This window comes from Monodon monoceros, unplaced genomic scaffold (genome assembly GCF_005190385.1).
Source record: "Monodon monoceros isolate NGI ecotype Baffin Bay Population unplaced genomic scaffold, NGI_Narwhal_1 Super_Scaffold_18, whole genome shotgun sequence".
Taxonomy (NCBI): domain Eukaryota; kingdom Metazoa; phylum Chordata; class Mammalia; order Artiodactyla; family Monodontidae; genus Monodon; species Monodon monoceros.
Window position 1 is genome coordinate 173234444 of NW_021703774.1, and position 13216 is coordinate 173247659.

At 39.5% G+C, this 13216-nt stretch overlaps 1 protein-coding gene across 2 annotated transcripts in view; it reads right to left on the minus strand.

Annotated features, from left to right (window-relative positions):
* Positions 1–13216, minus strand: part of KIF1B (kinesin family member 1B) — a 143870-nt gene that overhangs the window by 35196 nt on the left and 95458 nt on the right. The window contains exons 21-25 of one of the 2 annotated variants that reach the window (XM_029230763.1): positions 7742–7835; positions 6470–6618; positions 4902–5080; positions 4608–4745; positions 3182–3430 (exon numbers count right to left, since the gene is read on the minus strand). In XM_029230763.1, the coding sequence (XP_029086596.1) occupies positions 3182–3430; positions 4608–4745; positions 4902–5080; positions 6470–6618; positions 7742–7835 (809 nt within the window). The remainder of the gene's footprint in view (positions 1–3181; positions 3431–4607; positions 4746–4901; positions 5081–6469; positions 6619–7741; positions 7836–13216) is intronic. The other variant, XM_029230761.1, reaches the window with a different exon arrangement.

The following is a 13216-nucleotide window of genomic DNA, read 5'->3' on the forward strand; positions in this document are numbered from 1 at the left end:
TCAATAAATATCTGGTGAGTGATTGAACATCTATGTACATAAGTGAATGGGAAAGTGATCTGTTCTCTACCTTTAAGTAGAAGTGGAAGATTTTTCCAGAAAAATGGGTTAAACCAGAGGTAGAGAAGCAAAGCCATTCAACTTTATATTAGGTTGATTTTTCAAAGCCATACTCATGATGGATATTAACTATATAGGACATGTTTAGATTCCTAACCATATTTCATTTGTATAGCTATTTTTATACTTAAAAGTAGCTACTCAAAAACAAGAACCCCTGTTTTTAATTACAATAAAGTACTGTTTGCACAAACGTTAAAGAAGAATCTCCTTTCTGTCTATGGCAATGGCTACTCCAAAAGTGGAAGAATAGGAAGTATTCTTGTAAATTTCCCTTTTTAGAAGAGAGAATTCTATAATTCAATGGCAGTGGTGTGTGCATCGGCACTGTGACTACACAACTGCACAGTCACTAGACAGCTCCTTGTCTTATTATTATAACATAGGCTTTGGTCCAAAATCAATGCTTTGGGCTCTATAAATGTTCTCGTTCTCTTATGAAGTTTTTTAAATTAGAATTTTTATAATTATTCTTCATTCTTGAGAATCCTTGTACCTTGACCTAGCAGACTGAAAGAGAACAGGGACGAGAGAGGGGAAGATGTAAAGGATGTATTAGCATAAAGTTCTATGAAGTTACATAAAAAGGGTAACAAATTCTGTCAACATAAAGATAATAAAAACCAGCATAATTATGATCAGTTACAGAAAGAATGTCAGTTCAGGTACTTAGGTCACAGAATAACCAGGAGACTTTTAACCCAGAACACTAGCCTAAATACTTTACATTTCATCCCAAATGACGATGGATGATTCATAACATCCCAGCATGCCATAAGAGAATAGCTAAAGGGACAAGCTCTTTTAATTTTCATATAAAAATTCACCAGAGGCAGCCAAGGCCATGAATCAAAACCTATAAATGGAATTTTACAAAAAACTGGAAAATTTTATAAGTAAATTGTATTTGCAATTATGTGCCAATATGGGAAATCTAATCCCGTGAATCACAAAAACAGCACAGAAGTTACTCCTCTTACACAGAGAATGACTGGTACGTAACTGGGTGATGTTGCATTATTACAAATTGTTTGTAGGTAAGAAATGCAGTCGAGGGTGAAAATAAAGAGCTATCCTTCACTCTGCTGACTGCTATGATTTCACCTTCTCCCCTAATACTTTTCTTGCAAAGCAAAGTCAGTTTTAGAACCTGGGAACCCAAAGAAATGGAAAGGTCAATTCCTGAGCCACAGCTCCACAAATAATTTATTTGAAAATCAAAGTAGAGTTGATTGCCTTATACCTACACTTAAATCTGATATGATTAAAATGAGAGAAAATACATATATCTTAACGCAGAGAATTTCCACATTACGTGGGATTTTCATACAACTGGCTCAAAATACAAATGCTTCTGAGTAGAACTCTGAGTAGAACCAGGATATTCATTTTGCTAGTGTGGATGAAAGCATACAAAAGATGAAAAAGATCTTTAATGCTTTTTCTTCTCCCTACCTAACTCTTCAGTTTATACTTCAGAACCTAACAGGTCTCCGTTTTAGTTGCTTGTCCTAAGTTAGGTCGGTGCTCTTTCCACCACACCACATAGGGTGAAGCTACCTATTCCTCATGTGTGATAATGTAGAACAAAGTGAGCAGCGTGAGAAGCTGCAAGACTGGCATCAGCACCAAGCAGTTTGTGGATAAAAACTTGATTCCGACTTCCGACCCTCTCAGAAGAGGACGGAAACAGCCATAAAGTAAGGAAAGCATTATGGTCCCATTATTTGTACACAGAAGTACCCTTCTCAATTTTAATATAAATCAGCTTCTCTGAAATTCTAAGCATCTATTCCTGGCAATATACCAGACAATATTCATGGTTGTATAATCCTTTATATTTATTCATGGAAAAACTGAATAAATACCCCTTTACCATTGTAAAACCCCAAGACTGTCTAATAGTACAGCCCACAGTCATAATTGAGGCTTTAATTTCTATCAAAAAACTTTTCTTTTCTCCCTTTCCATAAAAGTGATCATCTTCTACATTGTTTATTTAGTTCTCACCAGGTAACCAACACCATACTCTGAGCTAAGTTTTAGAACCTTGTGTCCCTAATGGGTCAGGAGACTCGCTGCACTTTCATATTTTTAGATAACTGGTGCTTATCCACTAACACTAATATAATTTCCCTTATTTTTAAAGGGTTCAACAACATGTGGTTTTAATGCAGCATTGAAATTAAATCAAAACATAGACATAATTTTCTGTTAATCCAGTGAGTGCTGCACTGTTGAATTTGTAATTAAAATTACTTCAGCATGAAGACTGGATATAGACAAAGACCCCAGTATTAGGAACATGTGCCTGAGAGCTCTGCATCACTGACAGATGGGGCCAGAGACAATGCCTTGGTTTGGTAAGCTGAACTTAACACAAAGCAGTGTCATGGAGCACTGAACAAATATCCATTGTTGATGGTTTCAACAGATAATTTTATGAGATTCATCATTATAATGCCTATAGGTAAAATCTTAGCACAAGCCAAAGATCTATGAAACTGGCCAAAGAAAGGCATCCATTTTAGTTAGACAAAGAGGAACCTTCACGCTCTTGATTCTTTTCTGGACTCACAGACTAAGCAAGAAATAAACCTAACACTACTCCTGATTCCACTTCTGTCCTCGCGATTCCTGCTGATGCCACGAGTCCTTTCAGCCTAGCCTTGGACTTGCTCTGCTATCCTTCTCACCTTGCCCCTTTTGCTTTCTCGCTCACATTCCCACAAAGAGGAAACATCAGACACAATGACATTCTTCAACTCCGTAACAGTGTGACTCTTAGCTTTGATTACTTTCTCCTCTGGGGTCTCCCCCTTCAGAACAAAATTCCTGGGCAGTTTGAGACAAGGAATCCTCCATGGAGAGTGTCCACACGCTGCCGCATGCTGTACCGAGTAGGCCAAGTACCTCACAGATGCTGCCTGAGGGCTCTCTCAGCCGGATTAGCGTGTCATGAATTGAACTGGCTAAAGCAAAATTGTCCAAAATTGCACAAGGAGCCTCTTTAGAGCAAGAGCTGGTCCCTTTTTGCCTTTCTCACTTTAACCTCACCAACCTTCCCACTAAAATGAACCATGGGGATCTGTCGTAAAATGGGTCATGCCCATCACTGAAGAGATCTGATCCCTCCTCCGTCCCTGCGTCAGAGCCGGTGTCATCCACGAATGCCTCATCATCAAAATCCTCCATCTCATCTTGCTGCTCGTCAGCCAGCTCAGTGATGTCGGAATCGGCCGTGGAAAAAGTGGGGGAGGGCGTGCGGTCAGCAAGGCGCTCATTCACACAGCCGTGGAAAATGGGGGCGCTAGACACCAGGTAAGATGACGACGGACACAGCCAAGGAGAGAGGAATAGTTGGTTAAACAGGAAGCTACAGCTGCCAACAGGACAGAACCCACTGGGGAACCAAAACAACACAAGCAAGTGGAAAAGCAAAGGGATAAAATAAGCATAAATCATCTGGCTCAGGTGAAATGGAACAAGGACTGATCCTTGGAATGAGAAAAGCAAAGGAAATACATGAGTAGAATAACCGAGGTAAACAATGTGCTGTAAAACATTTAAGTTCTCCAGTTCACACAAAAAATCAGCAGCCAGGTCTCAAAGGAGCCACTCAATATTAGGTGAAATAATAAGGTTTAAATCTTTATTCCAATTCCCATGTCATCTCTGAGCAGAAAACAAAACAGATGAAATGGTATATGGCAAAGCAGGTATGTGCCTTGCTTGGGTAAGACGTGTTTGGCCAATTCATCTCTTTGAAAACGCTCTACTATCAGAGTAGACTGGAAAAGACTTACTTCATTTCTACAAAATACTATGACTTCAGCTCCACCTTTTAACCCAGTTCCTTTAAAACTGTTGGAAAGTTTTTGCAATTAGAAAATTTTTCAGATTCTGAAATCATTAAGGTGAAAACTTATACTTCTCTGCTTTAAAAATTCGAAACCTCTAAGAACGTGACCCACTATGGACTCACGTTAAATGCTGAAAGTAAAGTATACACAAAAAAGGCTCAGGTGGATTACTAAGGTGTGCAATTATTCACTCTTGGCAAAGACTAAAGTGAGATGAACTACTTTAAAAATTAAAGTGAGGACAATCATGGAGAGACTGCAGTCTGATAAACTGGACGTCATACTGTGATTTTAAACTATGCAGGATACAGACACAGGTTTCCTTTTTCTTTTAAATCTATCTTGGTCAAGTGTAAGACATTTTGTGAATGAGCTGACAGGCAGGGAAGACTGTCAGTTACTTTGATTGAAAGTCTGAAACTTAAAAAAAATGTGCCTGTTGGGTAAAACTAAAGGGAAATATACCAAATGACACAGTGGCTGTGTATGAGTGGATAAGATTATAAATGGGGCTTTTTTGTACTCTTTTTCTTTAACTTTCTGTAATATCTGCCAAGCCTTTAAACAATTAAAATAAAACCATTCATTACCTGAAAAGAAGACACCAATAAAATCATTACTTACCTTCCTACAAGTTTGAACCAATGGAATCGATCATAAAATGGATCGCTGCCGGTCATGGTGGTTTCACTTTCATCTTGGGCGCTGGAGGCCATCTCACCTGCCCTGTCATACATCTCTCGCATCAAATCCAGCCTCTGCCTGTACAGTAACCATAAAGTGGTGCTGGGTTAATATCACAAGGTCACATCAAAATTTCATCTTGGAAGTATCTTCCATATAAGATTTTAAAAAGCTGCTCCCACCATTTAATGATATTAAATAAGAATAAAGGCTTTATGCATGACATTTTCATACTTAAGTTTCGCCAAAGACCAATAATGTGTTGCTCCGTTTTTCAGATCCTGGACTTCTACGGCCACCACTGTACGAGGGAACGGTCTGTCTTCCTGAGTTTTTTCCATCTCAGTGGGAAGTAATTCAGGAGGCAAAGGGGAGTACAACGTGTCAGTCAGAAGAACAAACTGAAACTGCACCTAAACGGAAGGAAGAAACCATCGACAAACGGCCTTTCTGTTTTTAGCAAGTAAGTTTTGGAAACAAGGCAATATAATCACGCCTGATGGGAAGGAGGTCAAACAGCAACACATGCTCAACAGCTTGTGATCAACTGAAAAAAGTGGCCACTCGTATATTAATCATTAAGCTATTTACAGACTCTGTTTTCCTAGCCTGGCACAGTGTTTTTGCACAACCTAAAATCTCAATAAATATACTTTGGTTGACTGAACGAAGATTTCTGTAGAGAACAAATGGTGGACCCAGGAGTGCACCCTCACCCACTAATGAGAGAGGGTGGAGGCATGCTAAGGTTTTCCATTTTAAATTCAGAGGATTACAACTATTACTCTTAAAATTGTTACCACAGGCTAAGTGCTTTGCATTCATCATGTCATTTATTTCTTGATACCACCCTATATTTTTACCAACTATTAATGAAATGCTATATACAGCTATAAGACAAAAAGATAGTCCCTGCCATCTTTTAGTCTATTTGAAGAGGGAAATAGTTAATAAATGATTACAAAATGAGATGGGGCTATGAATGAATAAGACGTCTTATCCCCATTTTACAGAACTAGAATATAGCCCTCGGAGAAGATAATGATTTTTCCCAAAGCCAGGCAGTCTGTGCTCTTACCTACTTCACAGTATTGCCCCTCCCACCCCGCCCCCTGTAAATCTTAGCCATCAGGAGACTGTTAAACCGTGGGACATAAAGAAGAATAAATCTAAGATGTGGTGTGATGTTTCAGTAATATTAATTACCATGTCTAGGCACTACTTCAGCACCTTCCATGCATTCACTCTCTCATCTCTCACAAAATCCCTGGGTGGCAGGCACTGTTGCCAAACCCATTTTGCAGGTGAGGGACTGGAGGCCTGGGGCTATTAGGGTCAAACAACTGGGAGAGCTGGGGTTGGAACCTGGCTGTCTGGGTGCAGAGTGTACGCGCCTGTCCATCACACAAAACTGCCTCTCAGACCCTAGAAGACGAGAGGGCACATAGGACTTAGAAGTGCCAACTTAATGGTAGAAAACTAAAAGAAAATTGAGATTTTCAGAAACCCAAGAGAAGTATTTTGCTACCAATATGTTTCTCTAGCTCCTGTCAGGAATACGGTCTCCTTGCTTGTAAAATAAGCTAGAAAACATGTTATTTTAAAATTTTCATTTAACAAATATTTAGTTAGTACCTACTATGTTCCAGGTACATATATTAAATACAGGCATATATAAACCTGTTTCATAGCAAAAAGCTGCTGAGTTCACCCAAGGGAAAGGTTAGCTCAAGATGAGGACCATGAAGCCCACCAGGCTCAGCTCTGCCTCCAGATGGTCCATGTTCCCACACCCTCCGTACCTTCTTCTTCAATTCCACACTGATGGCATTGGCCTCCTTCAGGTAAACGGCATTACCCCAGAGTAAGTCCCTTAATGAGGTAAACTGGTGAGACTTCCACTTCCGGAAGGCCCACTGGGCCAGCTCAAATTCATGTTGTGTCCAAGGAACTGAAAGAGCAAACGAAGTGTATTGAATGGTGATCTCATAACCATGTAGAAATTATATCCCTCCTCTACCTCATCTCTTTCATCAAGTATTTTCCAGTTTTCCTCCATTCTTTTTTAAGATACACCTTAATGTGTGGTTTATAATAAAGAAAAACCCCTAGTACGTTGTACAACTTCAAATTATCTATTTTTCTTTCTAGTACAGGACAAAGAAGGTCATATTTCACATAGATATTTATTTTTTATTTTTAAATGTTTATTTATTTATTTAGCCTGTGCCGGGTCTTAGTTGCAGCACGTGGGCTCTTTGTTGAGGCATGCGGGATCTTTAGTTGTGGCATACGGGACCTTTTTTTTCAGTTGTGGCATGCAGACTCTTAGTTGCGCGGACTCTTAAGTTGCACGGATTCTTAGTTGCAGCATGCCTGCAGGATCTAGTTCCCCGACCAGGGATTGAACCCAGGCCCCCTGCATTGGGAGCATGGAGTCTTACCCACTGGACCACCAGGGAAGCCCCTCACATGGATAATTAAAAATAAAGAATTTAGTACATAAATTAAGAGTTCCTTCAAAGTTATTATGAAGGCTTGAGATTACTGAGAGGTTGGATAGAAAAATGAAATGTGATGAATGTTCATACTGCATTGTAAGGCAGTAACTAACCATTAAAGCCCTAATTCAACTAAGAAATTCTAGAAAACTTAAGACAGGTAGGCAGGACTAAGCAATGTGATTAGCAATCTGCCAGAAATAGCTTTAATGTACGCTGATATATTCCAAAGCCCTCACTCGGAAATCCCTGACATAAACCAGAAAATAAAACACAGTATCTTAACAAAGATTAAGCTCTATATTTATTTGCAACATGTATGTGAACTTCATATGTACAGTAATATGAGACAGTTTATATAAATTGCCCAACAGATTTCTATGGAGACTATGCTCAGATAGATGGCTTGTGTTCTAATAGACACTATGAGCCCCATCCCCACCTCACAGAGTACAGCCTGGATTCTCAGCATTGAGCATCTTTTAAATCATCTTTAAATCACCTCAGTAATTTGACAGCACAGATCAGAAACATATGTCAATACAGAGGAAAGTTTCAGTCTCTATATTTCACCTTCTTCCTCCTCTTCTTCCTCTTCAGTTGTTTCTGCTGCCAGGGATCTCGTCTCCACCTGCTTCTGCAAGGCCTGCAATTTACTCTCATAATCCTGAACGAAAAGAAAGGAGATAACATGTAGGAGAGAGAGGACATAAGAAGGAAGGAAAAGAAAAAAGAAAGGAAGATTGGGGCAAGGTAGAGATTGCAAAAGACAAAGAAAAGAGAATATTGAGGTAGGAAACAACAGTGAAAAGAAAGACATACAAAGAAATGCTTCAGAAAAAAGCCATAAAGCACACAAAATAGTCTGCAATGGGTAAATGCTTTAAAAGATCTTGTGTTCCAAGGAATTTAACTGCAGTCTCTCTGTTTCTACTCCCTCAGACTCAAGAGTTCTTTACTTGGGGTTGTGGTAGAGGAGAGGGGGGATTTTGAAGGAAAAATGCATGTGTCCCTTAAATGTTAAAATACACTTAAATAGTATCTTTACACATCCAAGAATTCTGGAGAAAACAATACTGGAAAAGATTAAATTCACCAGTATTGCCAAGAGTTCTAATTATCTAACTGTTTGGATGGGGAAAAGAATTCAGACTGTAGACCCTGAAGCTCCCTATGGATGAAATATTACTATCTTTGCAGCTGTAGGATGAGTTTACCCTTCAGGTAACCAAAAGATCACAGTGCTCTTAGGATTGAAATAATCTATATATTGCATTTACTTATTCGATAAATAAACTTTATTTCAAAATATATTATTATAATACAAAATGTATTACTATATTTCAAATCATATTCATCCTTCCTTCCTCCATCTTACTCCATGCAGTCTCAATTAGGGTGATATCAGTCCTAACAGGGAAAAAAAAGTGGTTCTTGGGGGATTAAAAAAAAAAAAGTACTCTTTTTATGTATAAAGCACAAATATACATAGAGTATATAAACTGATATACTATATATCTGACATATTAAAACTGCATGGTGGAGAGAGATTAAGGAAAAAAATGTCTAAAAAGGTTCCTTGGAGTGTTAAATGAAAAAAAAGCTTGTGTTTTTTGACAATAAAACAAGTTAAGAAAAAAGACCTTCACATAATACAACACCAAATCACAACATAAGCACAGCATTTTAAAAATATACTAGCAGGCTTCCTGCTTCTCTGGGAGTGGGCCGATTCCAGGCTGTCATGGTTTAGGTATGACTATGTACTGTTTTCAAACAGAGCTCTCCAAGTCACAAATCAAATATTCCACGCATTACAGAAGACCACTGAAAGCCTCGCTAGCAAACCCCGTTACAAAAGGCGCTCCCAATGGCTATGCTAAGAGGGATGCAAATATTCTCTAGGCTCCAGTCATTTATCATTTAGTCTCACAAAGGAAGCTTTCTCTCTTTAGTGGAGCTGGCAGTGACCAAGAGCCAGCGAAACAGCTTTTTTTTTTTTTTTTGTGGTACGTGGGCCTCTCACTGCTGTTGCCTATCCTGTTGCGGAGCACAGGCCCCGCGGCCATGGCTCACTGGCCTAGCCGCTCCGCAGCATGTGGGATCTTCCCGGACTGGGGCATGAACCCGTGTCCCCTGCATCGGCAGGCGGACTCTCAACCACTGCGCCACCAGGGAAGCCCTGAAACAGCTTTTTAAAGACATCTAAACACACTTTTTAGGAGACTATGTACTGTGGGAGAAATGAACAATATAAAGTAGCAGGTAAAAAGACTGCGGTTTTGCTCCTGGCACCTGCTCTTATTAGTCTTATAATTCTGGGAAAGTTAATCCTTTCTACACCTCATTTTTGCCATCTTTAAAATGAAGATTTTAGTGTTCGACCTTGCCTACCACACAGGACTGCAGGAAGGACCAAATGACAAACCATTTAAAAACGCAAGTTAGGGGCTTCCCTGGTGGCGCAGTGGTTGAGAGTCCGCCTGCCGATGCAGGGGACACGGGTTCGTGCCCTGGTCTGGGAAGATCCCACATGCCGCGGAGCGGCTGGGCCCGTGAGCCACGGCCGCTGAGCCTGCGCATCCGGAGCTTGTGCTCCGCAACGGGAGAGGCCGCAACAGTGAGAGGCCCGCGTACTGCAAAAAAAAAGCAAGTTCAAGTCCGCTTAAATGGTAACACACTATCAAAATGACAGGTAGTGTTTTTTAAAAGTTTCTTTTCTAAGTACACCTAGCCCCCAATTCTGGTTTCTAAATACCATTCCCCACTAAAAGGAACCAGGGCTCCTTGTGAAACTGACTGACTTCAGATCTGGAGCAAGGAAAATACAAGGTAACCCCAGAATATCTTGGGCCAGAAAGCATGGAGTACTCAAAGACCGATGGGACCATTTCAAAAGGACAAAGACTCCCATTGGCCAATAAATAATAATAACAGGAAAAAAATATACAGCACATTGAGTATGAAAAGAATCCATGAGCCCACAGTGATACTGAAAGAAGGAGAGAAAAAGGGAAAGCTCTTCTTTACCAAAAAACAAAACAAATAGCCAGTTAATAAACGCAGAGGCAATGACAATTAGAAAATCACTACATTGCAACCCTAGATGCAGTAATTGAATCAGGCAAGGATCATTAATAAAAGCCAAAACAACTGAGTGAAAGGTGGATGGAAAACAGAATATTCACACAATCTTAGGAGCCTACTAACAAGGAGAAAGAGCTGGGAAACATCACATTAACTAAATTTATTAAACTTTAACATTACTGATAATAGAACAAATTGACATTTTGTGTCTACTGATGTGAAGCAAATGGAAGTACACAATGTAACATTTATAGCATTCTTAACAAAAATGTTTACCCTAAATCTAATCTTGGGGAAACAATCAGACAAATTAGAATGTGGCCTAGACTCTTCAAAAATACCTGTGTAACAAAAGATAAAAGAACCATCAGAACCAAATGCAATCAATAAACCGTGACTGGATCTTGGATTAAAAAACATGCACACACACACTTCCAACATTTATATTTTTTAGACAATTAGTGAAATTTGAAAATGACCTGTATTTTACATGATACTGAATCAGTATTAAATTTTTGGATGGGATAATGGTATTAAGAGAATGTCCTTGATTTTAGGAGATACATGTGTATTTAGGGGTAAACTGACATTATATCTATAACTCACTTTCAAATGATTCAGGAAAAGTATATAAACACGGGTATACAAAGGTTCATTGTACTATTTGTTTTCAAAGTAAGAGGTTGGGGGTGTCGTTTCTACAAAACCTATGTTATTACATAGGATTCTTTCAGCAAAAAGAGAAAGACAGCTGATTTACGGAAAAAGCATCAGGTGGAAAAAAATGTTAATATCTTAGCTTGAGGATTTTGTTGTTTTTCATTTTTTCCCCAATTTCTAAATTACAGTAATATACACATAACATAAAATTGACCATCTTAACCACTTTTAAGGTATGAAATACGATAATAACACTGTGCAACCATCATCACTATCCACGCTCCAGAACTCTTCACCTTGTAAAACTAAAACTCTTTGTCCTTTAAATACTAACTCTCACCCCCGCAGCCCCTGGCAACCAGCATTCTACCTTCTGTCTCCACAGTTTTGACTACTCTAGGTATCTCATATAAATGGAATCATACAATTGTGACTTTTTGTGACTGGCTTATTTCTAAGGACTTCCTCAAGAATAGGTTTATAAGCTGGTCAAACTACCAATGAAAACAAAATCCTCAGATTCTGACAGTTAAAGTATAAGGGTGACTTTCCCTAAGGGCTGTGGTTGTGCTTTAGTGGCAGTAAAGCTGACATAAAAAGATGTTCCATAATGCTATAGACCTAAAACTTTAATTGCATTTTGACCAGGGAAAATTTCTATAAGCAGCTGGTAGTCCAAATGTCAACACCATTCTTGAATTGGCCTCTTCCCCAAACCAGGCTGCACATGAGCTTCCAACAAGGATATTCTGTATGCTACCAGAAAAACTCTAAGCCCTGGATTTTCCTACAACAAACCGATAAAGAGATTCAGATACTATTGTTCTGCTGATTTCATGGGGAAAACTAGGACCATTATGGAAAACACGCTAAAAAATAACATATTTTCCAAGAAACTTCCATGTTTATAAAAAGTCCCAACTAACTGAATATATGCTCCATATTTATAAAGGCACTGCACTGGCTGTTTCCTCTTCTAGAATGCTCTCTTCCACCCGACTATCCTTGTTTTTAAGCTCACTGTACTAGGCACTGTTCTTAATGTTTAACATGGATTGTTTCAATCATCCCAATAACCCTATGAAAATGCTACTATTTTATCCTCATGTTAAAAAAGAAAAAGGCTTAAAGAAATTAAGTAACTTTCCAAAGATCAAAATTAGCAAGTAGTAGAAATAGGATCTGAACCCAAGCAACTGGACTCAAAGCATGCTTTTTTTTTTTAACCACTATCCATCCATTCATTTCATCAACAAATTAATACTTTTTTCACTCCTACTATGTGCCAGATGCTAGGAATACAGTGGTCAACAAGACAGAAGTCTCACTGGTAAGGGAGAGATGATAAACAGTCACTGTACACACTAGGATTTCAGTAGAGAGTAGTATTGATACTATGAAGAAAGATAAAGAAAGGTAGCTTTCAGAGAGTAACAGAGAGAAGAGAGGAGTGGAGGAAGACTTTTAGTTTAGGTGGTCAGGGAAGGTCTCTCCATAGAGATAACATTTAGTCAGAGCTCTAAGCAAGCACTCTGAGATCTCTGGTGGGGGTTGTTTATTCCAGTCAAATATAACAGCAAGTACAAAGGTCCTGGGATAGAAAGGAACTTGGTGTGTTTAAGGAAAAGCAAGAAAACCTGTGTGGTGGACTGGAGGAGTGAGAAGGGTTGGAGATGCAGTTGAGAAGTAGTCAGATAGGGACCAAGCTATGGACAGCCTTATAGGCCACAGGAAGGACTGTGGATCTTATTCTAAAGGAAGCCGCTGGGTGGTCTAGAGCTGGGAAGTACTGTGGTCTAGCATATGTTTTAAAAATACCACTCTCCACGGAGAATATAGCCTGCGGGCTTGGAAGCAAGGCCAGCAGTCATGAAGCTGTCCCTGCAGTTTCAAGGGAGATGGCAGTGGCCTGGTCCAGGGTATCAGCAGTAAAGGTGATGAAAAGAGAATGGAGTTGGGATATGTTTTACAGACAGAGGAAGTGTGTCCTACAGATGATGTGATCATGGGGTGTACTAAAAAAAGGGAAACTGAGGATCACCCTTGGATATTTGGTCTGAGCTAGCTGCCCTGGTTTAGATAGTTTAAATGTGAGATGCCAGTTAGCTTTCTGGATGGCAGGTCAGAGCTGTGCATCTATGTCCAGAGGTCAGGGGAATGGCCCAGGCTGGAGAGAGTACATCTGAGAGTCAGCAGAGAGGGAGGCAGGGCAGTGGTTTGCAGACAGACCGACTGCCTGAGACTGGACCTGGATCCCCACTTAGTAGCTGTGTGACAATGGGAAGGCATGTAAAATGGGAA